Genomic DNA, 24803 nt, shown 5'->3' with positions numbered 1-24803 from the left:
ATAGCACCAAAAAGAAGAATAGAATTGCTTATCTACTTAAATTGCTCAAATTATTTTTAAGAACACAAATGCATATGGGCAGTGTATGTTTTTATTTTTGAATGTCTTATATGCTTTAAATGATTTTATAATAGTTTCCCCTAGTGAGGAAGCAAGAAATAAACTTTGCAACCAATGCTCATATTTAGTTTTAAAATTAAATGGGCTGGCTTAGTATTTTAATTGATTCATTTGAAAACTTGTCTTTTAGCCTTTTTACCACAATCAATGATTCCCTGAAATGATCTTCTCAACTGACAGCAAAATACGCAAGATGTGGAGTTAAACATATTTATTTGAAGAATTACTGGTGTGCAGCGAACATTAGTAGCCTGTTATAAAAATTAATGGAATAAATTCTTCTAACACTTCTATGTAATAAACATTTTATCTAATAATACATTGCTATGCTGGCATAGCTGTATGTCTGAAACCAACAAAACGTCTCATGGTAAGGAAAGTGCAAAATCAGCAGGACTGTAGAACAAACAAAACACACCATTCTTGCACTAACAAACTTGTATTTATTTATAGAATAAGATAAAAAATAAAAAAGGTAAGCACTTTCACGATAATTCCTAGCGCTTCATCAGACATGTAGTCCCATTCAGGCCTGGGGGTCTTTCAGTAGTGAGTACAAGTATCCATTTCTGCTCTGCACTCTCAGTATAGAGATACATCATTAATCAAAAAGAGACTAATGCCCTGGCGAACCATGTTAAGCAGATGGACCATACACATACTTTTAGATTTTTAGCTATTCAGGTTATGCATGCCAACATCAGAGGAGGTGACATTGAAAACTATACTGAGAGTGCGGAGCAGAAATGGATACTTGGTACTCAATACTGAAAGACCCCCAGGCCTGAATGAGACTACATCCCTGAAGCCCTTTTTAAAGTCACGTCGACTCATGCATTTTTAAGTTTAATATAGTCATTTTACATTTCACAAGTTTCTAACTTCTCACATTTTATATCTTTTATAAGTTTCTTACTTCATGTAGTTCTTACTTTTTTATTACACTATTTTAATACTTTTTTATTATATAAGCATCCACAAAGACTTTTTAATGGTTATACTTTTTTATATATGAAGATTTTTGGTGACATTCTTAATGAATTTTCTTATATGTTTTTCATATGTTTTTTTTTATGGTTGCTGTGGACCTTTAAGTTTTGGGTCTTTTGTTATTGGCTTGCTCATATCAGCTGACCAGTTTGAAATGCTACATGAACTGCAACTTTTAGTTGTTTAGTTGTCTGATGAAGCGATAGGAATTATCGTGAAAGCGCTTACGTTTTTTTATTTTTTATCTTATTCTATAAATAAATACAAGTTTGTTAATGTAAGACTGGTGCATATAGCTGTATGTCTACCTGGAGCTTACAAACCAGTTTGGGTGTTATAAAATGGGCATAAGAAATGAGGATTAAGTACACACCGGCGTAAGTATTTCTGTAACCTTTAACCCATCTCACAGAAAGAGTTAAGGGAAATGCAACGTAGGCTACATGACAGGGAGATGTGGGAGACTGCAAGGTCTGAAGCATGGGAAATTTAACTTCCAAATATGTTGGCTAAGAAAATTTCCAGAGGTTATAGTAGGTTAACGTGCCATCTGTAGAATATTGGCATCATTCCAAACTAGATGTACATCTCAGCAGGGAATTGAAAGCTGTTACTTATCTCATAAGCCTAATGTGTATGTGGATTCAATTGGTAGATCTTAGAAAAAAAGGGTTGGTGATATAACTAAATATGGGATGGTAATATTTCTAATGCACATAAGTAAAGGAAGAGTGTTTTGAGTTCAGGAGAGAGAATATGACTGAACTCAATTGAAATATAGTACAACTTCACAGACAGTAAGAACCCCCAACAATTGCTCAAAGTAATGGCTCAAGAACCTTATGAATATTAACATATTACAAACATTACATATTTGCTATTTTTACCTGTAATTTTAAAGAGAAGAATTTGGCTCATTACTTCTACAAACCAACTTCCATATTACATTGAAGTTGGAAATACTTCATTTAACATAGCTTCTGTCCAAAAATAAGCTGGTTCAAAATGAGTTTTCCTGTACTTTGAACAAAAGTTATAATTCCAAACCCTGTGACCTGGAAAAAAACACCATAGCAATAAAAACAGTTAAACAGCAATGCATTCACTTGCTTAAGGTGCTCATACTGCAGGTTTGTACCTTTATGTTTCGGTCAGTGCATTTAAATCTAAGAATTGCACATGCACACGCTTTTTCTTACTGCAGAGATGAAGGTGTATAATTCTTGAAGCATTTTTGCATAATTCATTTAGCATTTTTGTATAATTCTTGAAGCATTTTTGCATAATTCTTTTAGCTTACCGTTGTTTTCTCTAGACAGTGGAGGAGGTGATGATGCTGTTTCTCAAAGTAAGAGCCGGACTTGCTAACAAGACCTTTTTCTTCATCATTTGAGGACTGTAAATACAACAACAGTATTATTTATATGATAGCATGATATTGTATTTATATGCTAGCACACTGTTCCACAGAGAATGAGTCTTATAACTCTTTCAATTAATTTGTCATAACATGCTTGAAGTACACCGTGAATGGTTTGGTACAAATTATAAACTGACTCATATTCATCTACAAATTTTACTGTAACATGACCTCATTTAAAAACTTGAAATAGCATATAGCTTGGAAGAAGAACTGTATCTGCAACAATGAACTTCAACACATATTTTACTTATACTAGACAAAAACATAGAAAAAAACTTAATGGGTTTTAAAAATAGTTTTTTTTTATATTGTCTTAAGTAACCACAGTTACAAATGAAGAATATTATCAAAAATGAATCCAAAATGTCATAAAATTATTTATTAATACATTTTATTTTTTCTGGATTATGTCTCCTTTTGATCTGAAACATCTGTGTGTCACAAAGATCAATGTCATTTCTGTGGTCAACAACTAAAAAGTAATATTTGCGATAGAATTAACACATGTCAGGACCTATGCTGTGGAATGTAAAGCTCTGACTATGGCCTAAGTGACCTGAATCTAATTAGTAGACTGGCTCCTTGGCAAAGCTTGCCAGAGCTGTTAAGGTAGATAGGTGTGCACTTTCTGGGGGTGGGGATCCAGCTGTGCATTGCCACAATCTCATAGAGGAGGGGTGACAATGCAAATGTGTGACTTGGGGGTTGATAATAGCCTCACCAGCCACCACCTGGTGGCAAGTCTCAGACTTGGACTGTAGAAGCACACACTAGTAAGGCAAAGACATTATGAGCCTCTGTGGTGATATGGCTTATACATTCCTCCAAACATGCGTAGGGTTAAGATCTTAAAGATTGCCTCATTACTAGGTTATGATAGAACATGCAACCCTCACAGCTGTCTGAATGATCACCCCTCCAGATGACTCTTGTCCCCTTAATACACAGGGGATCTTCCTAAAATGGAGGAATGGAATAGGTTAAGTCCAATGGTGCGGGGGCATGATGGCTGGCAGGCATGGAGGATAAAAGCACATAGTAAAAAAAAACAGGACTAACATAGGTTCATATGTTCATACTAGGCTATCTGCCCTGGGGCAATTATAAGCCTAGCCCAATTCTGTATGGTTTACGCCACCCCTTGATTTGAGTATACTGTGCCCTTTTTAAGGTTTAGTTTACTGTGCCTCTGTCTAATAGTGACATGGGAGTAATCCCTGGGACAAACCTACGATCCCCCATCCACCTATCGAGATTCTTCTTGAAGAGATTCAGTGAGGTGCTCTGCCTCACATGAACTGGAATTCTATTCCAGAGCGAAGGGAGCCACTGGGTTATGAACCTGTCCCTCCAGCAAGTTCTATTTATTTCTGTGCTGAGGTTCAAGTCCCTCGAGCATGTGGCTCTAAGCCATAGCCTTGCAGACTAAGCTAGTCAGGCTTATGGGGCCATAGTTTCCAGGGTCTGTAGAGGCTCCACCTTTGTGGAGTGGGACCACTGTTGCTGTATGCCATTCTGTGGGCACATATCCTGTAGTGAGGCTGAGATTGTATAGCTGTTTTATTTGAGGGATTAGTTCCTCTTGGAGTTCATATAGAATGCAACCTGGGACGCCATCTGGTCCCATGGAAGCAGTGTTTTTTGCTTTGGAAAGGGCAGCCTTCACCTGAGCATCAGAGATGTTTGGGAGGCAGCCCTCTGCCGGGATAGATACTTGCTCTTTTGGGGGGGAGGGGGTGGAGAAGTTTGCACTGAACCTGTCTGCCAGGATATTGGCGATGTCTGTGGGTTCAGTGTATTTTTTGTCATTTAGAATCAACTCAGAACAAGTCTGGGAGTTGCATCCCAGGTTTCTAACATAACATTATATTGCCAGACATCATAACCTCACCACAATTAACCAAGAAAAATATAAATAGCACATGTAAAATGGACAGACCTGTCTGATAGAATTGTTAGTCTAAAATATGCATGATTGTTAACTTTATTAAGAATTTTGCTTCCAGTAAATCTGCCAGTAGTTTTTTGATTTATTAGCTTAATTGGAGCTTATCTCACCGGGCTTCTACTGAAAATGGACATGTATCCAGTTGGACTAGCCCGGTCAACAAATATAAATAAAATAAATCATAACAAAACTCTGCAAGGTTGTAGTCAATGGAGACAACAGTGGCAGGTACCCACTCTCAGAAAAAGTGAATGTTATCTTTTTCAAAAATGTAAGAATGCTAAGAAATTTTCCTTGTATATGTTGCATGTTTCTTCATGTGTAACAAGCTGGGCTTCCCTTTGTACTACTTTAAATTTTTTTCAATGTCTAGTCTTTATCAGAAGTAACAGGTACCAGGAGTATTCAGGACATCCAGCTTATTCCAGTGAAATGTTGCAGGAGGATCATTCTGTACCCCAAAACACTCATTCACTTTTGGATATCTGACTTATACTAATGAGATAAGTGAGACAATATTGTGCAAAATGTAAAATACCTTATAAAATTGCAGGTTTACTATCAAAATGTTGAAATTCATTTGGTTGACGTTCATAACGTCGAAAGTCATTACACCGAATGTTCAAAATATCAAAAAAAAAATGTCTAAATTTAAATGGTTGAAAAACACCTGTAAACTGCGCCCCCCCACACCCCTGTTACTTATATATTACAGCTCTGAGATTGTACAACAGTGCAGACAAGGGAAAGCCTTGCCCTGTTTGCAACATAATGTTGACAGGTAATTTGTATGGACTTCCTGTCAACCAAATGAACTACTTAATATTCATGTGTTGACCATATGGGTCAATCATATGAACATTACACCAAATGAATTTCAACATTTTGATAGTAAACCTAAAATTGCATATCTTCTGGGAATAATTTTCCGTACTCTGTATTGGGCACACATGTTAATGGCTGCATATGAATGTGTACAGTGGGACATTTACTATTCAAGAAAAAAATAATCTTGTCAAATGTAATCTCCTCAACCACAATTCCACAAAATGAATCTTCTCTGATTATTTTTACTTTGAATTGCTGTATTGTGAAATCAAAGCATCTGCAAGTATTGCCCTCACCATTGATGGTTGTTTCTCTTTTTCTCCACATCTGTGTGACTGCAGAGTTAGTATATTTATGTAAGGTCATGTGGTTGGGGGCTTCCAGCTATGAGTTTTTTTTTCTTGGAGTTTCACCTATGGATTTTGCAATTTGTTTTCAACAGGTTTAAATTGTAAAGAATATAGTTGTTGGGTTGTGCACTAACTTCATACAAGAAAATCTCTCTCAAATGCAGACTCCAACAGAATCCCAGCCTCATGTTAGCCATAATTCATGCTATTGAACATAATCTTATAGGCTGCAGCAGACTTCTACTCACCCCATGAAACTCTAAGATGTGTGTTAATGCATACTGCCTAACAAAAGCTCATCTCTCATCTCCAAATTGCCACTTGATATTGCTTCTTAAAAAAAACATTCTAGTAATGTGAAGCGCTGAGCACTTCAGCCTCCATTTCAGAAGGTGTGGCCCTGGACCGCCACATGGATTTTATTCACTCTTACCAACTCAGGCCTTCAGTAGATGCAATATTTAATTTCCAGTAATTTACTAAATTTGATGGTTATTTCAATCTAATCCTTGTTGTTTGTATTTTCATCTCAGAGCAGACAAACAGCTCTCAGAAAGTCAGTATCAAAATGAAGGCACACCTAATAAGAACATGGTGCATTTCTAGCCTACATCTGCTCTAGTGATTCAAATTCCTTCACAATCTTCAATGTATAGAGCTTCCAGTATAACCTTGATACTTTGTCATGGTAGATACAATGTAATTAATGTTTTATGCTTCCTAAATTTACCATCTACTTTATGTCAAATGTTTTCTGTCTTTGTTGTACCTCAAACTATTCATCTTTTACCCCTGATCCCTCTTGTGTAGCACCTATAGCCATTAATGACTGGAGGTTAGCTGCATCCTCTGTGGCTGTTGTGGTCCCTGAGTGGGTAAGGGAAAGCCACTCACAGGTATGCTTATTTAGTGAATAACTGCACCACCCCATTAATGCCAGCATCTCAAAAACCAACATAGTGCAAAAAGTGCTGAAGGTGCTATAAGGTGACACTGTGCTTTACTGTGGTCACAAATTATACAGTTCTACTATGAACTGCTATATGTCATAGGACTAGTCAACATCTTTTCTGTGGGTTTTTATATACTACAGACATACAAATGTGTTGTGCTGATAAAGCACTGTTGTATTGTGGAACATATAAGTGTGTTATGTGCAGTAGGACAGCCAAGAAACAGACATTTATTTTACCCATGTAATGAATACTTAATTTGCATATTTAAAAACACTGTTAGAAATGTTTAATATGTAGTAGGGAAACAACATAAAGCACTATAATGTTGAATTTTTTGGGAAACTTATTCTGTCAGTGTTTTGTGTTGTACAGCTTATACAGTTTTCAAATGCCATTCTTCATGTGTGTTTACTGAAGATGGGGATGGAAAACAGATTTTACTGAATAGAGTTGTGATATTTTGCTTTGTTCTTTATGGTTGTGGCGAAGCAATATAAAGCATTGTAAAATAAGGAAAAGCTACATTTGGATTTGGAACACAGTATTCATTATTTCAGAAATGGTAGTCTATGCTGTGCTGTTTGTCCCAAAACTAATACAGTTTACACATTTTATTCTTTATATCTTACAATTAAACCAAAAAGAGAATGGGAAACAGATTATACTGAGGTGGTGCTGTTTCATAATTTCATAGTCTTTCATTACTGTGCAGTGGTCCAAAGGCCTTATTAAAGTACAGACTCCATATTTAATGAATATACTTTATTATCCATCAAATTATTCAAATTTACTATAAATGTTTGAAAAGATGCACTTTTCTTTATACCTAATGTAAGTTTATTTCAATATCTAGCTAGGGATTGTGTAATGCATTTACTTATTTTGGAAGTTCTATTAAGTTCAGTTTTATAACTAATATATATATTTTGCAACTTTTTATCAATAATAAATGCTTCTATGTTTAATATTAGATATAATTCAGCATCATATATTGCTTTGCAAGCTAAACATGGCCTGCTACTGGACCATCTGTAATATTCAGAATGCAAGTGTAACTGCTATAATTTCTGAAAATATAAAAGTTCCCTAATCACGGGTATCCCTTTTATAAATTTTCTTTGTACTCTTTCTAACAACATCAAGTCACTCATAGTATATGCACAAAATATTAAATTATATTCTGATAGTTTTCTGCAGTACATAATAAACAATTGCTTTAATACACAAAATGACCTTGATGATATATCATAAAAGATATTTATTTTGCCATTATGTGCATTATTGGTAAATAATAGAGTATTTGACATATGGATCTCTACATCTTTATACTTATTCACACATTTGACTTTTGTACTCTCTACAAATGTAGGATAGTCTATGATAGGTGGATGATAAAACATAACCCACTGTTGTCAACATCAGTGGTCATACCTAAACTATTCAACCACAGAGTAAGTTGTTACAAATAATCATTGTGATGTTAGGCATGCCCCTATCCTAATATCATCTACATATTTAGAAAGCTCAAAATGTTTAACTCTTGGAATAAAAGAAAACATATAATTAAAAAAGACAGTTCCAAGTACAGACCCTCATGGCACACCCTTATTTATATCAAACCAGTATGAATATTCAACCAAATATTTAACCCTTTGATTGCTGCCATTAAGTCAGATGTTAATCCAATATAAAAGGATTAATCTTTAATTTATTCATGAAGGCAATTATTTATATATGGGGGATTCTATTGAAAGTTCTATGCAGATCAACATAGACAACACCAACCCTAACACTTTTGTTAATAACCATATTGAAAAATTCATAAAATTCAACTTAATTAGTTACAGTAAATCTTTGTTATAAAAAAGCTGTGTTTATACACGTCAACATTAATGTCTAGACAGCCTTGGTTTTCTAACAAGAATAGGAAGCATCTCTTGAAACATTAACCGAGTACTGTAGTTAAATTTAATGGTTGGTAGTTGTCAAAAACATATCTACTCCCTTTATGGATTGGTGTTATGTTGTACTATATGCAATGATTTAACAATAAATTAAACAAAGTTGTTAATGGATATATAAAATGTCTAGGTATTACATCTGCACTTATTTTTGCTTTTCAATGAGTTATGAATCACTAAGGCTACCCACTGATGAGAAGGATGTTGTGCTCAAACTCAGTATAGAGGAGGTGAGAAGAGAGCTAAGGAAGGTGAACCCCAGGAAGGCTGCTGGCCCAGACAACATACTGTTAAAAGGCTGTGCTGATCAACTGTGCATAGTACTCACAGAGATATTTAACACCTCTCTTGCCATGGTGAAAGTACTTTCATGCTACAAGGAAGCAACCATCATTCCATTGCCTAAGGAACCCCCCCTCCATCCTTAATGACTACAGACCAGTCGCTCTGACATCCACTGTTATGAAATGTTTCAAGATGCTGATAAAAAGCATTTGCCATCAAGCCTACCTCCCAATTTTGATCCTCTGCAGTTTGCTTACAGAGGGAACAGATCCTTGGCTGATGCCATATCACTAATGCTACACAGCTTTCTTGAACATCTAGAGGGCAATGGCAACTATGTGAGGATGTTGTTCATAGATTTCAGTTCAGGATTTAGTATGGTGGTACCAATGCAGCTGAAAGATAAACTGGCATATATACATTAGTAAACATGTCTGTAACTGGATCCTGGACTTCCTGATTGAGAGGCCACAGAGAGTGACTTGAAAGTGTTTTAAGATTAATACTGGGGTTCCACAGGGATGTGATCTGACTCCACTGCTATTCACCATCCTGACCCAAGACTGTAAAGCATAAGTCCAACCATATCATCACATTTACTCATGACACCACAGAAGTGGGTCTCATCACAAAGGAGGATAAAAGATCAAACAGAGAGGAGGTGGCATCTCTGATCAGTTTGTGTGAGGGGAATAACCTTGACCTGAATGTAAGCAAGACTAAAGAGACTATCACTGACTTCAGAAAAAAACAAAACAAACCATCCAGTGCTCATGATAAATGGTGAGAGTGTAGACAGGGTTAGGTATATGAAATTCCTAGGTGGACACATATCGGAGGATCTGTCATGGTCGAGTAACACCAGCCAGATCATCAAGAAAGCACACCAACATCTCCATTTTTTGAGAATGCTCAAGAAAGCTAAGCCCCCTCTTCATATCCTCTCCACCTTCTACAGAGGTGCTTTTGAGAGTATCCTCACCAGCAATGTCAATGTGTGGTTTGGAAGGCACTACAGAGAGTGGTGAGGGTCACAGAGAGGGTAACGGGTACCAGTCTTCCATCAATAAGGAAGGCACTACAGAGAGTGGTGAGGGTCACAGAGAGGGTAACGGGTACCAGTCTTCCATCAATAAGGAAGGCACTACAGAGAGTGGTGAGGGTCACAGAGAGGGTAACAGGTACCAGTCTTCCATCAATAAGGAAGGCACTACAGAGAGTGGTGAGGGTCACAGAGAGGGTAACAGGTACCAGTCTTCCATCAATAAGGAAGGCACTACAGAGAGTGGTGAGGGTCACAGAGAGGGTAACAGGTACCAGTCTTCCATCAATAAGGAAGGCACTACAGAGAGTGGTGAGGGTCACAGAGAGGGTAACAGGTACCAGTCTTCCATCAATAAGGAAGGCACTACAGAGAGTGATGAGGGTCACAGAGAAGGTAACGGGTACCAGTCTTCCATCAATAAGGAAGGCACTACAGAGAGTGGTGAGGGTCACAGAGAGGGTAACGGGTACCAGTCTTCCATCAATAAGGAAGGCACTACAGAGAGTGATGAGGGTCACAGAGAGGGTAACGGGTACCAGTCTTCCATCAATAAGGAAGGCACTACAGAGAGTGGTGAGGGTCACAGAGAGGGTAACAGGTACCAGTCTTCCATCAATAAGGAAGGCACTACAGAGAGTGGTGAGGGTCACAGAGAGGGTAACGGGTACCAGTCTTCCATCAATAAGGAAGGCACTACAGAGAGTGGTGAGGGTCACAGAGAGGGTAACAGGTACCAGTCTTCCATCAATAAGGAAGGCACTACAGAGAGTGGTGAGGGTCACAGAGAGGGTAACGGGTACCAGACTTCCATCAATAAGGAAGGCACTACAGAGAGTGGTGAGAGTCACAGAGAGGGTAACGGGTACCAGTCTTCCATCAATACAACAACTTTACTCTGCAAGAAGCATCAGAAGAGCCACCAGAATAAAAGCCATCACACATCCAGAGCATGGACTGCTTATGCATTTGGCATCAGGTAGTGGATATCGCAGCATCCACTGCAGGACTATCAGATTCAGTAAGGGTTTCTACCGGACAGTGGTAAGACTTCTGAACTTGGGCATATGTCCCAGACAACTGGACATTAACTGAGTTAGTTCTTTCTTTTTTATTTGTTCATAAATACCTATAGTCTGTTGTATAATATATACCGCACAAATTCCAAGCAAGTGCAGTATTTATTTATATTGTCTCTATCAAGTGCAATATTAGACAGACAACTTAGCAATGTGCAGTCTGTAATGTGTCTTTTATTTAAATATGGCAGTTATTATAACTTAAGGGATGGTATGCTTATTCTGTATTCAAGTGTTGGAAATTTTCTGCTCTTTTGTATGGGTACTGGGAGTATGATTGTATATGTTAGTTGTGTTCATTCTTTTACTTGTATGTGTTGTTTTACTCTCTGTTATAATCTCAAGAAAGAACTAATGCATGAAATTTTGTTTAGACTACATGTGTGTGGTCCTAAATGACAAAAAAGTTTACTTTGAAGCTTTGAATCTTAAATAATTTCTTCAGTAAGTAATGGACAGTAAGACCCCTCCTTTTTAAGCAAGGTAATTTTAGAAAAACAATAGGCTCATCCACTTCCTATGTCCAAGTTACTGCTAAAAATGTGGGTGTCCAAAAGCAGAGGCCCTACACATGAGCTGTGACATTTCAATTAATTCTTTATGATTATGGGCAACAACAATTTTTAAATGATCCTAAAAAGCAACAAATGTTTTTTAGAATACAGAAATAGGATAGAGGGTTTACCTTTGAATGACTGAAATGCATTTATGCGAACGATCCTTGCCATGAACCGTAATGCCGAAATACGGACAACATCAAAGGATCAAATGTCGAAATGGTTTGCTGGAAAACCACTTCCGACATTTGATCCATGTGTTTGAATAGGAAAGAAGCATTTGCTTATTTGCCATTCAAACACATGGCGAATATGCATTGTGGTTCTTTACAGCTGTACTTTCGACGTTTTGCAAGTCACACATACGGCTTTCAATAAAATAAAATAAAGGTAAACCAGATAGAGATTGTAACGTATGAGATAAATCCTTATCAATATTAATGGTAGCATTTACTTTGGGGGGTATACATAATTCTGAAGATTAATTTATTTGTATGCTGGTTTATTTTTATCTTTGTTGATTTGCATTTAGATATGCTTTGATTTGGCCAGTCTTACAGAAATATCTTTGTGACTGAAACACTGTGCTTCACTCATACATCACTACAAATCAACACAAAAAGAAAAAGAAAGTGTCAATACCTGCCTGTTTCATTATCACAATGTTCATCTGCTCTGCTGTTGGTTGCAAAAATGAATGCATGTGCTGACACCAGGTCTCTGGAAAGTGGCAAAGTGTTAAAACAGTTTTTCATGTTGTTCTTGGACATCTTTTGTTTCTTCCTGGTATCTGGAACAGTTTGACACCTCTACCAGTGCAATTGTATAATTTATCACACATTTTCTGCTCGAGTTACTTCTACCTTACAGTGTGAAATCCACCAATGGTGTGGCTAACACTGGAGAGGTCTGGTCTGCTTTAAACTACAAGGGGCATTGCCCAATCTAACTACTTGCCATAGCTCCATGGTCAAAGCTCATTAATTCGAAGCAATCACTGCCCCCCTATATTTGGTCACCTGAAAGGGTTTCTTGTGGCTAACCTTGTTCTCCATCACCAAAAATCATATATATATATATATATATATATATATATATATGGGTCTACTTCGAATGAATGAAAACCCATATGAACGAATCCCACATTTTCAAGACGACTGTCGAAGCTGTATAAAACTGGAAATGTAAAAGGTCGAATCTCATATAAGCAAAAATAAATTACTGTTGTGTAGTCACTTGCAACACTATAAAAATGCCCTTTTCCACAAGGTAGTGCAATCTTGGAGTTGGTATATTTAATTTGAGGGGAGTGGGGGGCTTGCCCCCCTGCAAAAATGAAGGGAAAAAAATAATTGCAGTCTTTTCCTTATCACGCCACTCTTGCTTCCCCTGTGAATTACCGAGGTAATATCCACTATAATGCAGACTGGTCTGTGAGGTAAGTTTGTAACACATAGACGTAGTGTGGGAATAGAACAGAGTGAATGAGATTACACTAATGTTTCTTTAAGTTCATGTAGAATTATGGGAAGTGTCACTACTGGGACATTGTGATTGTTGTTTAGGATGAGTTATTTTAAGACACTAGTTACCGGAAGGTTTTCACTTTGTTTTTTATAAGAAGATAACTTGATGGATTGGTCAGAGACATATGGGGAGCAATTTTCGGTTATGTGAGCTTTGTACTTGTATATTTATGGTCTTTTGCAATTTTGGCTAAGTCATCTCGGTAATGTGGGATTCATTCATATGGGTTTATTATGGATTGTATGCTATTTGCAAATTATAAGTTATACATGGCAGAAAGTCAGTGGTCTACGTGATATGTATTAGTAGAATACATGTTGTACTATTTTGTACTATGACCAGGCGGAATGGGAGACACATTTTTATGACAGGAAGTGCTTCCTTTTTTATTATTGAGAAAGGATTGACCGATAATTTGTTTCTACAAATACCTGTATACATACTCACTGTGTGTTACATACTCACTGTGTGTTCCATGCTCAGTGTGTGTTACATACTCACTGTGTGTTATATACTCACTGTGTGTTATCTTTTCTTTGTCTCTTGTATTAGTAAATATATTTTGTAATGGCTGTCTTATGCAGGTTTTACTACATGCTCTGATGCTATTCAGTTAGACAGTATACCAGAAGGAGTTTGTTTTTTGTGAGGTGGGACAGCTGGTGCTGAAATAATGAAATAAAGGCTTCTCTTACATGTCAACATGGGTCTCTCAACAGGGTAGGTGTGTCTGTGTGTCACCTATTGTTGCATATTTGTATTACTCTGGACAGTATTGTTAGATTTGCATATATTGACTACAATGCATGTCCAAGTAATCTCTATGTATATATAACAACACAGTTTGCAAAATTTGTAAGAATTTCTAACACATTCACTTGTCTGTGAAGATAATTGCCACTGCAAAGAATTCCACAAGGCATAATTATTTAACAATACTAAATACTGAAGTAGATATAAATATTATTAACAAGTGTGGCATGACTGAATAATATTACCTGCAACTCTCAGTCTTTGAAATACTTACAATGTCACATTGAATGCCTTAAAAAAATCCTGACTATAGTCACATTTTACATGCAGATATACTAAATATTATTGCATATATCATATCATATCAGACAAGGTTTTACATATATATATATATATATATATATATATATATATATATATATGTATGGGTCTATGTCAGACGATCAAGTTTCTGAAAACTCAAAAAAAAAAAAAAAAAACCCCACAAAAACCTACCATTTTTATGAACCCCCACACCCCTTGCAAATTATATATACCAACTCCAAGACTGCACTACTGGGAAGAAAAGGGTACATTTCCTGATCTGCACTGTACCATGACCTCCACTATATATATATATATATATATATATATATATATATATATATATATATATTGCAATTGATGCAGGATATTCACCTCTTTGCTTCTTTGGGAACCATCTGCACGTTTCTTCTTTTTCTTTCAGCTACTCATGCTAGCAGTTGCCACAGTGGATCATCTGTTTCTATTTCTTCCTGTCCTCTGCATTTTGCTGTGTCACACCAACTACCTGCATGTCCTCTCTCACAACATCCATAAACCTTATCTTAGGCCTTCCTCTTTTCCTCTTACCTGGCAGCTCCATCCTTAGCATATTTTTCCCAATATACCCAACATCCCTCCTCAACACATGTCCATACCAATGCAATCTTGCCTTCCTGGCTTTATCTCCAAACCATCCAACCTGAGCTGACCCTCTAATATAATAATTTCTAATCCTGTCCATCCTCATCACACCCAATGCAAATTTTAACATCTTTAACTCTGACACCTGTCTTTTCATCAGTGCCAGCATCTCCGACCCATATAACATAGCTGATCTCACTATCATCTTGTAGACCTTCCCTTTCACTCTTATTGGTATCCATCTGTCACAAATCATTCCTGACACTATTCTGTGCCTACTCCAACCTGCCTGCACGCTCTTCTTCACCTCTCTTCCACACTCACCATTGCTCTGAACTGTTGATCCCAAGTACTTAAACTCATCCACCTTTGCTACCTCTATTCCCTGCATCCTCACCATTCCTCTATCCTCCCTCTCATTCACACACAGATATTCTGTCTGATTTCTGCTGACCTTTATTCCTCTCCTCTCCTCTCTACAGTATATCTCCACCTCTCTTGTTCCCTACTCATACTACAAATCACAATGTAATTTGCAAACATCACAGTCCACAGGGACTCCTGTCTGATCTCATCTGTCATCCTGTCCATCACCATTGCAAATAAGAATGGGCACAGAGCTGATCCTTGATGTAATCCCACCTCCACCTTAAACGCATCTGTCACTCTTACCATAGACCTCACCACTGTCACACTGCCCTCATACATATCCTGTACCACTCTTACATACTTCTCTGCCACTCCCGACTTCCTCATACAATACCACAACTCCTCTCTAGGCACCCTGTCATATGCTTTCTCTAAGTCCACAAAGACACAATGCAACTCCTTCTGACCTTCTCTGTACTTCTCCATCAACACTGTCAGAGCAAACATCACATCTGTAGTGCTCTTTCTTGGCAGTGGCATGAAACCATACTGCTGCTCACTAATCATCACCTCCCTTCTTAATCTAGCTGCACTACTCTTTCCCATATCTGCACATGCTGCTACTGTTATATTCCAGTGCTTTAAGATGTATATTTACTTTTGTATTATACTCTCAGGAATTATAGCAATACATCTAATGCATGGAATGATTCATTCCTTGCATCACTACCAAAAAGGAATGCAATCTTCTCTCATATGCCTTACAAAATCATCAAAATTCAAATATTGTTGATTCCAGTATAGATACAATGTTAGAATTGTGTGATGGAAAGCTTTACATAATAGCTTGGAACAACACTGCAACATGTAAGAAACTCAGGGTTAAACAAAAATGAAGGATTTCTTGAATTCCAGATGTTCCAGTTTTTGAATGAATAAAACAGAAGTCTGACCTTTATGCATAAGCAAGTTAATTGTAACATCAAAACTTGTGATGGCAATGACATGTCAAAGTTTGAAAGTTCACTGTGGACAGTAAGGCAATATATTATCACTGGTGCTTTGGCAAAATTTTGAAAAATAAAGTAAGGTTTCTGCCATTTTAATGTAGTTATAATTAAAGTAAATCGGCTAAGGAGTCGATTCCCAGTTTGTGCATCTGACATTGATAAATGAAAGGTATTTAAGGCAACCTTTTTGTTCTTATTAACTCTTCTGTGTCACCTGACTTTGATAAACAGGTTGATTATGTGTCTGCAATTTACAAGTGTAATCTTGTTTGACCTTTCTTAGATTGTGAAGTGCTTACTGCAAATGGGCTATTTGACATTATGCATTTTTGAAACTGTTTATTGCTAGTACGCTTATATACTCACTGTTTGATAATGTTTACTGTTAGTTTTTGTACTACTTAACTTTATTCCATCTGTTGTTGGCTGGCTAATATATTTAGAATGGATTTGTTTAACATTAGACTGCAACACTCCAGCTTGTAGCACTATATCTGCATATAGAGGTGTGTGTTATGTGCGTTTCTGTTTATATATCTATCTATGTCTATCTAGCTATCTATCTATATATTATATAGATAGATATACACATTATATATATCTATAGCAGTCTATATATTATAAATATAACCAAATTTAGTAACATTTGTTGAAACAATGTTACATCAACTTGGCTAACATTGACACAGTAATATAAAAAACCCAAAGTTTGACATGCTTCTGTGCATGCACCGAGGTTATTCATCAGGACATGCAGAATTAAAAAAAACATTCTTTTTTGCAGGGGAGCTGTATGCTTACACTCCTTGCTAATTATATGTACTAACTCTGAGACTGCATGGTCCCCAAGGAAATGGCATATTCCCCAAATCGAGGGATTGTTCATTAATGTACAACTGTCAATCATCTATCTGCATTGTTGACTAAAATGTGTTAAATATACAGGGGATGATTTTAGCTAAAAGTAATGAATACTAAGTTTAAAAAAATACTAGGTAAACCTACATAGAAATAGAAAGATATGCAATAAGGCATGAGAGGTGTGCATAGTACAGATATTACTGCATACTCAGGGGAATTAAGAAAACGTATGCCTTGCGTAATTCCTAGGTGTGTTGTAATATATCATATTACTTAATCACACAGCGTTGTTGCCTCACAGCAAGAGGTTCTCCCTTTCGATTCTCGGCTTGGGTTGGGACTGCCTTGTGTGTGGAGTCTGCATGTCCTCCCCGTGATCGAGTGGGCGTTCGAAAGACATGCGTTGAATAGGTGTGCCTTCGTTGAAGGTTGGGTGTCGGGCTGGCAACTCGACACCATAAAAAAAAAAACTGCCAATCATTAGTGGACCGGAGTTCCGCTGTGGTGACTCCTAACCGGGAAAAGCTGAAAGACAAATAACAACAACTTAGTCACACATCACTGTGTTGTAAACTAAAGCAAACTATTTAAACATGACCCAAAGACACGCCATTGTAAGGGGGAGGGGTAAGTGCTATCTTTCTCATACAAGGACTTCATCAACTGGGATTACTGAATTTGGTCTCAATGAATATTTTGTAATGAACTGAGACCCAACAAAATTATCCTGATAAAGTGAGTGGTAACCATATGACGTAGTTCAACAACAAAGAATACAATGTCATACATACACACACATACACACACACACACACACACACACACACTCTCTCTCTCTATATCAATCTATCTTTCTATCTACATAAATAACTATCTAGCTTTATCTGTCTGCCTTTCTATCTGCTTGTTTGGTTTTGTCCCTCTTTCCCTCCCTTTCTCTTCAGTACAACTTGCGCTGCACTGTCATGTCAGCTATTAACCTTCTAACTAGTAATGCTGTAATATTATTGGCCAGTTTCTTTCTATTTCAAAGCATTTGAACATCTCTTCATACCCATGTTCTTGTTGTCCTAATCACCCCTTTATTTTACAGCTCATTATTAACTTCATGTCCTACCGTGACTGCGCTTAAGTGCTAGCCACTACTCTTTTATATATATATATAAAAAACATTTGTTTCTTCAGTTTCTTTCTTGCACTAATTTGACTCAAGTATACAGAGATATGAGCCTTTTTCACTGTATTTGTCCTTGAGGTCTGCACACATTTTCCACTGTCTACAAGTCCGATTCTACTACTTCTTCATCTTCTGTCAGAATACTTTAGTGGTGCAGAAAGCTTAGTGTGCTGCATTACATCTTCAGGTAAACCTGTAGCATGCATAGTGATGTACAACATGGCTAGCCCAACATGCATCCCTTTATGACCTCTTCCAGAAGAAATAAATGACCACCACATATGTTCTTCTGTCACTTTCAGGCTCACGCATTTCAAATGCTTCTTCTACAAACATCATTATCACTGCTTAGTACCAGGTCAGTGGCATTGCTTGTTACGTAAATATTACATGTAATAGTAAAATCACCCTACAGAAGTATAGTGAAAATATATCTGTGGAATCTTTAGAGGTGAACCAAGGCAGTACTTCTCCAGGTGCAGGAGGATTATTGAGCCTTCCTCACTGGGGCTAGACATTGGGGTACCCTAGGCAAGGGACATGTTCCTTCCTAAGAAAAATGCAAAAATAGTCTACTGCATAAAGAAATCTTAATTTTATGGTCGTTTTATTTTCGCTTTTCTTTTATTTCATTGCATCCATTCATTTTCAAAACCACTTGCTATGATGACAACCACATTGATGAAAACCAGAGCAGGGAAAACGACTTCTCTGTTACCAGCAACATTCTCCAGTTCATTGAGTGGGATTTCCAGATATTCCCAAGAAGACTGTATAACACGATTCCTCCAACAAGTTATGAATCTAATCCAGGGTCTCTTCTCAATGGACCATTCATGCTAAACCTCCTATGAGATACTTCCAGGGGGCATTCTCATAATAATACCCAAACCACCGTGACTGACTTCTCTTAACTGGAAAGGCAGTACCTCTACTCAAAGATACTCCTCACAGTGTTATGGAGACTGTCCCTGTCTTCATCAGGATATACCAGAATATTTGTCAGTTGTGCTCATGACCATGTGAGATGATGGAGACACAACCTGACCACATGAGATGATGGAGACACAGCCTGAACATGTGAGATGATGGAGACACAGCCTGATTAATACACTGAGAGTTTCATCTATGACTCAGTTCTCACTTCACTATCATAGTCCATTCTGAATTCACTGTCCCAGTCCTGTCCAATGCCTCCATTACGGCCATCAGTATACCTATCTGCTGGGAAGGCTCCTGGTTCTGACTTCGCTATTACAGTCCTGTTTAAATGCCTCCATTACTGCCATCAGTATTCCTATCTGCTGGTCAGTCTCCTGATCTGGTTTAACTTCACTCATGAACAGGACCTCAACAAACTTAAACTCTTCCATCTGAGGTAGCTGATGTCCTTATTATGCAGATATTAATGTATTATCTTCTAAAAGACAGGCATAACCTATGCCTAGGAGGTGAACATTTTCATCCCATGACAAGGAAGTGATAATTTCGATCTCATTTACTTTAAACTCAAGGCCAGCTTACTGCAATACATACTAGAGGTCACAGTCTGGAAACAACAATGATCATACTCGTATGTCCCCAAACTGGATCATCCCCAGACATTTACTGTACCTTGATGTATTGTCCATAGGATCATAGGAGATTACTATGCTATTGACCCAGAGGTCATTTTAAGCCTAGCCATTTCACCCCAATGTAATATCATAGAAATGCTAGTCAATGCATTTAGTGATGACCGCCAATGTCCACTAGGGTTGTGGACTCTATCCCCAGTAAGAATTTATGGTGCCCCATCTTTCATCCAGGTTCCTGTTGAGCAGAGTCATAGAGGTGCTGTGCTTCACATGAATTGGTAGCCTGTTCCAAAGATGCAGCAGTTGCTGGGAGTTAAATCTTTCCCTCCAGCATGTCCTGTTTAAGTCACAGACCATATTTAGGTTCCTGGAATGGGCAGCGCTAGTCCTGTTTGATTTTTGGACATGAGGCAAGTTCATTAGGTTTGGGTCTTGGATTACTCTGTAGGCCAGACATAAGTCTCCCCAAGAATATGATATGGTGTATATAGAAACATAGTCGGTTTGTGTAAGACACATGCTGGAGCCCCTTGTTGTTCTTTGTTAGACACCTCTGAGTTCTCTCTAATTGCTGCAGGTGCTTAGTACGGTACACACCAAATGGGGCATTATACTCAATTATAGGCTGGATAAGTGCCGAGTATAAGGGGTTATAACTTCTTTTGCTCTCAAGGTGATGCCTTTACTAATCAAGTGTGGAAAGCTTTCCTTACTAGAGTAGACACATGGTGGTCGAAGTTAAGGTCATAGTCAACTTGTGATCCTAGGTCCCTTACCACTTCATGGGCACTTTGGGAATTGTTGTTGATTTGATAGTGTGAGGGGACATTGTTTGTGCCAAAGGGAATGATGAAGCATTTCCTTGCATTCAGTCTGAGACCATGACTAATACACAAGTCGAATGTCTGTGTAAGACCCTCCTGGAGTATACTGACATAATTTGGGGATTCAATGCTTGCACCTTGTTTGCAGTCTGCGAACCTGGCCAACCACAACCCCTTAGTTTTGACCTGAACTCCTGAGAAGTATAAACCAAACAGCAGGGGCCCAGCACTGACCCTTGTGGCACCTCACTGGTAACAGGTCTGTTGCTTTATGTGGAGTCACCCACTTTAATAGTGTGTCTAGTTTGTCAGCCAGTTGGCAATCCATCGTACAATGAAGGGGTTTACATTCAGTTTGCTACGTTTATAAGTAATGCCTGAATGTGGGATTGTGTCAAAAGCCTTTGACAGGTTGAGGTATGCTGTGTGTACAGATTTGCCCTGGTCAATGGCCATGATCATATTTTCAAAGAAATCCATCAGATTTAAAAAGCAGGATCTGCCCTTCATGAAGCCGAATTGGGTAGTATCTAGGGTTTGGAGGTCAGATATGCCATTATTTATGAAGTCCATGATGATACGTTCCCTGGCCTTACAGATGAGGTTGGTCAGGCTTATGAGTCTGTAATTCCCAGGGTCTGTTGCTAGGTCACCTTTGTGGAGGGGAATAACTGTTGCTGTTCTCCATTCTGCAGGAACAAAGCCTGTGGTTAGGCTATGACTGAAAAGGGTATTTAGTAGTGATGCTTTTTCATGTTTTAGCCTGTTTAGAAGACAACCTGGGATGTCGTTTGGTCCCATAGAAGCTGTGTTTTTTGCCTTGGACAAGGTCTTGAGGACCTGCTCTTCAGACATATAGGGTGGGGGGAGTTTGGGGGAAGGTTTGTTGTGCGTTAGGAGGGGATAAGTGAGTGACATTTTCACCAAACCTGTCCACTAGCAGGTTTGCTATCTTTGCGCTGTCAGTGTGTGTGATACTGTTGGCTACTAATTCTGCACTTGCTTGGGTCCTACCCTTTAGGTTACGTACGTAGCTGTCAAAGACGTTATGGTTATCCTTGGCTGTACTTGCTAAGTTTCTCTCAAAGAAGCCCATAGAGGATTTAACAATTTATCTGATTTGCCTGTTGAGACTGAGGAGGGTGCTTTTCTATTGTTGGGGCCTTGCCTTTGTTTTCTTGGACAGCAACTTTTTGCACTTTTTGTAAAGTTTGCTGATGCTGGAAATCCACCATGGCAGCTTGTTTTTACTTGGGGCTCTGGCTTTGGTTCTTTCTGGTATGGCCGAGTTTATACACTTATGCAAGTGACCGTACAGGGCTTTAGTGTAAGCTTCGGCATAGTTATCCCTTCCAGCTTGAAGTGGGACTTAGAATGCATTTATACCTTCAGCTAGGATGGTATAATTTGCCTTGGTGAAGTTTTTTAGTCTGAATTCACCCTTTGTGAATTCTGGTGTTAGTGCCAGCTTGAAGGTGACTGATTTATGGTCAGTTTTAACTAATGAGGGTCCGGCAGTTACAGCAGTGCATCCTTCTGTTTGACATGTTGTTGAGGACCAGATCCAGAATGTTTGTTCCCCTTGTCAGGGTATGGACAATTTGTTCCAGGGCATTTGAGTTAACAAAGTCAAAGAACTTTTGCTCTAACGAGTTAGGGCTAGTGAGAGTTTGCCAGTTGATAGTGGGATCGAAATCTCCCATAACCAGTGTGTTTGGTAAAATTTGGATAGTCTCCAGTTTGGTCAAGTAGGCTTCATGGGCATCGTGACCCATGGAGGGGAATCTATAACTGGCAATGACTTGAAATGGTGTCTGACTCCCTGTAGCCTGGACCTGGAGTAACTCCATGGAGTTGTCCAGTTTAACTAGAAGGGAGGTGAATTTATCTCTAATATAGATTGAAACACCACCTCCTTTGGTTTTCACATGTTCATTTTGTGGTCTAAAGGTGTGGAAAGCATTGTAGCCTTGCAAGGCTGGGGTGCTCTCTCAGGTCTTGAACCAGGTTTTAGTGACTGCACAGACATCTACATCTTCTAGTGATAGAAGTGCTTCCAGGGAATGCAGTGCCGCTCAAGGCTAGTGACATACCTGCCTGGGACACATACTTAGAGAACTCAACCACGCCTCTCTTCATATAGTCCAGTGAGGTACATCTGAGGTCATTCACACCAACATAAACTATGACAAAGTCATAAAGGAACTTGTTGCTGAGAGACCTGTGTGCATCTGTGATCTGATGAATCCTGGCACCAGACAGGCAGATGACTGTGACTTTCTCCTTGTCTAACCTGGGAGTGGGACATCCATGTGTCTCACTACTGAGTCTCCAATGACAAGAAAATGTGTTTTTTGAGTATTACGCCTTACTGGCTTGGTTGGTGAGACACTGGTGTTGCAATGTGTGATGGGTGCTTTGGCGATTATGTTAGTTGTAGCAAGCTTGTGTTTTGAAGGTGGTGTTTTGGTAAGTTTTTTGAGATAACCTCCGCATATGTGGATTTATGTGTTTGATGTGTACTATGTGTATGAGTAGTGGTATGTGTATGAGTAGTGATACTATGAGCAAATGTAGTGGTGGGTGAGTTGACAACCTTCTCCATGTTACTGTTTTGAGTGAGAGAGAGCATGGATTCTAGATTCTTGGTGTAAATACATCTCAAGCATTCTGTACTAGAGTGTGTTATTAGTAGAGGGTTGTCTGTGTCCATGAGGCAATTGCTACACTGCCTCAAGAGACCCAAGTCAACAAGGCTGGCAGGAGATACAATGGTATTCAAACTGTCCATAAACTAGGTTGAAGACTGTTGTTGTTAGGGGTGGCTATTCAGAATCAATGACAGAAGAGCTCACTGTATGGCTATTTCTGCCTGGGTTTTAGGGACAATTTGTTGAATTTAACTGTCTGGCTATGGCACAAAACTGCGTTGCAGTGAGTGGTGCTACACAACGAGCAAGCAAGCAGAAACCTGCTCAAATGCAGGACCTAAATACCAGAAGCTAAAAACTTGAAAATAACTTTAAAAAAATTCAAAAGGACCATTGAGGATGCTTATTCCAAGCTCTAGACTGGCCTCCCTTTATCTGACAGGTCCAATCAGCACAATTACTTATTTATTTATTTTATTTATTTTACATTTGTTAACCGGGTTAGTCTGGCTGAGCTTTTGGCTCATTTTCAGCAGAGACCCGGGAAGAAAAACTCCTTAGGACTAGAAAACAATTTATTAAATTTTAGTAACATAGTAGTAACAATCAGCTATATGATCTTACAAGCAGAGACTTGGAGAGAAAAAAAACTCCTCCGGCAATTCAATTATACAGAGTATTAACAATTGGCAGACAAGTATGTGAGTTGTTACAAACAAGGTTTTAAACAATTAGCAGAAGAAAATGTGACTAGTTACAATATTATTTAAGCTGCTTAGAGCAAAATGAGTTAATAGTTAGGCAGATGCTTATTTAAAGTGGGTAGGATCTAGTTGTATAGGAGTTTGGAAACAAGAAAGGAAAGTAAGAATGGCTAGTAGGAGATGTAGGGGAGGTAGAGTATAGGAGACAGACGAGACAGATAGGTTGTTTTGAGACTGTAAGAATTAAGAATGGTTGGTGATAGAGGAAAGGAAGAGGTAGAAGAGGCAGGGAAATTGTGTTAGAGATACAGTAAGAGTGAGATTGCGAAATAGGTGAAAGGATGGTGGTTTTAGGGTGGTTGGCTACAGTGGCAAGACCACTTTGTTTTTAGGTATTTCCTTGTGGTTAATTTGAAACTTTTGCTATGCTGGAGGGATTTTATTTCCAAGGGGAGTTGGTTCCAGGATGTAGCTGGGTTATAGTTATAGAGAAGGCAGCCTATTTTGGTTTTGGGTTTGTAGATGTCTAATAATTCTTGATTTGAGCTGCATAGCATCCTAGCAGGGAAATATTTGGATATGATAGTGGAGAGGCTGGGGCAGAAGGAGGGTAGATAGAGGATAGAGTGGATGATTTGTAGTTGGTATAGTTGGAGCAGCTGAGGGAATTATAGCCAGTCTAGTTGCTGTAGTGCTAAGCAGTGGTGTGACTTGTAGGTTTGGTTAGCTGCAAATCTGGCGATCTTATTACAGGTAGTTTCAAGCTTGGAAATAAGTGTAGAATTTAGGTTTGTGAATATGTGTCAGTTGTACAGGAGTGTTGGGAGTAATAAAGCCTGGGAGAGAGTTATTCAGGCAGTGTTAGTTAACTATTTCTTGCTACG

General features: G+C 38.3%; 1 protein-coding gene across 2 annotated transcripts in view; it reads right to left on the bottom strand.

The window, feature by feature from the left end:
* Nucleotides 1-24803, bottom strand: part of LOC122815892 (potassium voltage-gated channel subfamily D member 2-like) — a 323988-nt gene that overhangs the window by 81475 nt on the left and 217710 nt on the right. For both annotated transcript variants that reach the window (XM_044088736.1, XM_044088737.1), the window contains exon 3: nucleotides 2411-2506. In XM_044088736.1, the coding sequence (XP_043944671.1) occupies nucleotides 2411-2506 (96 nt within the window). The remainder of the gene's footprint in view (nucleotides 1-2410; nucleotides 2507-24803) is intronic.

The sequence above is a fragment of the Protopterus annectens genome, chromosome 11.part0 (assembly GCF_019279795.1).
Source record: "Protopterus annectens isolate FY-2018-M chromosome 11.part0, PAN1.0, whole genome shotgun sequence".
NCBI lineage: Eukaryota > Metazoa > Chordata > Ceratodontiformes > Protopteridae > Protopterus > Protopterus annectens.
Note: the sequence above shows the minus strand (reverse complement) of the source record. Positions and strands in the feature narration are given on the sequence as shown.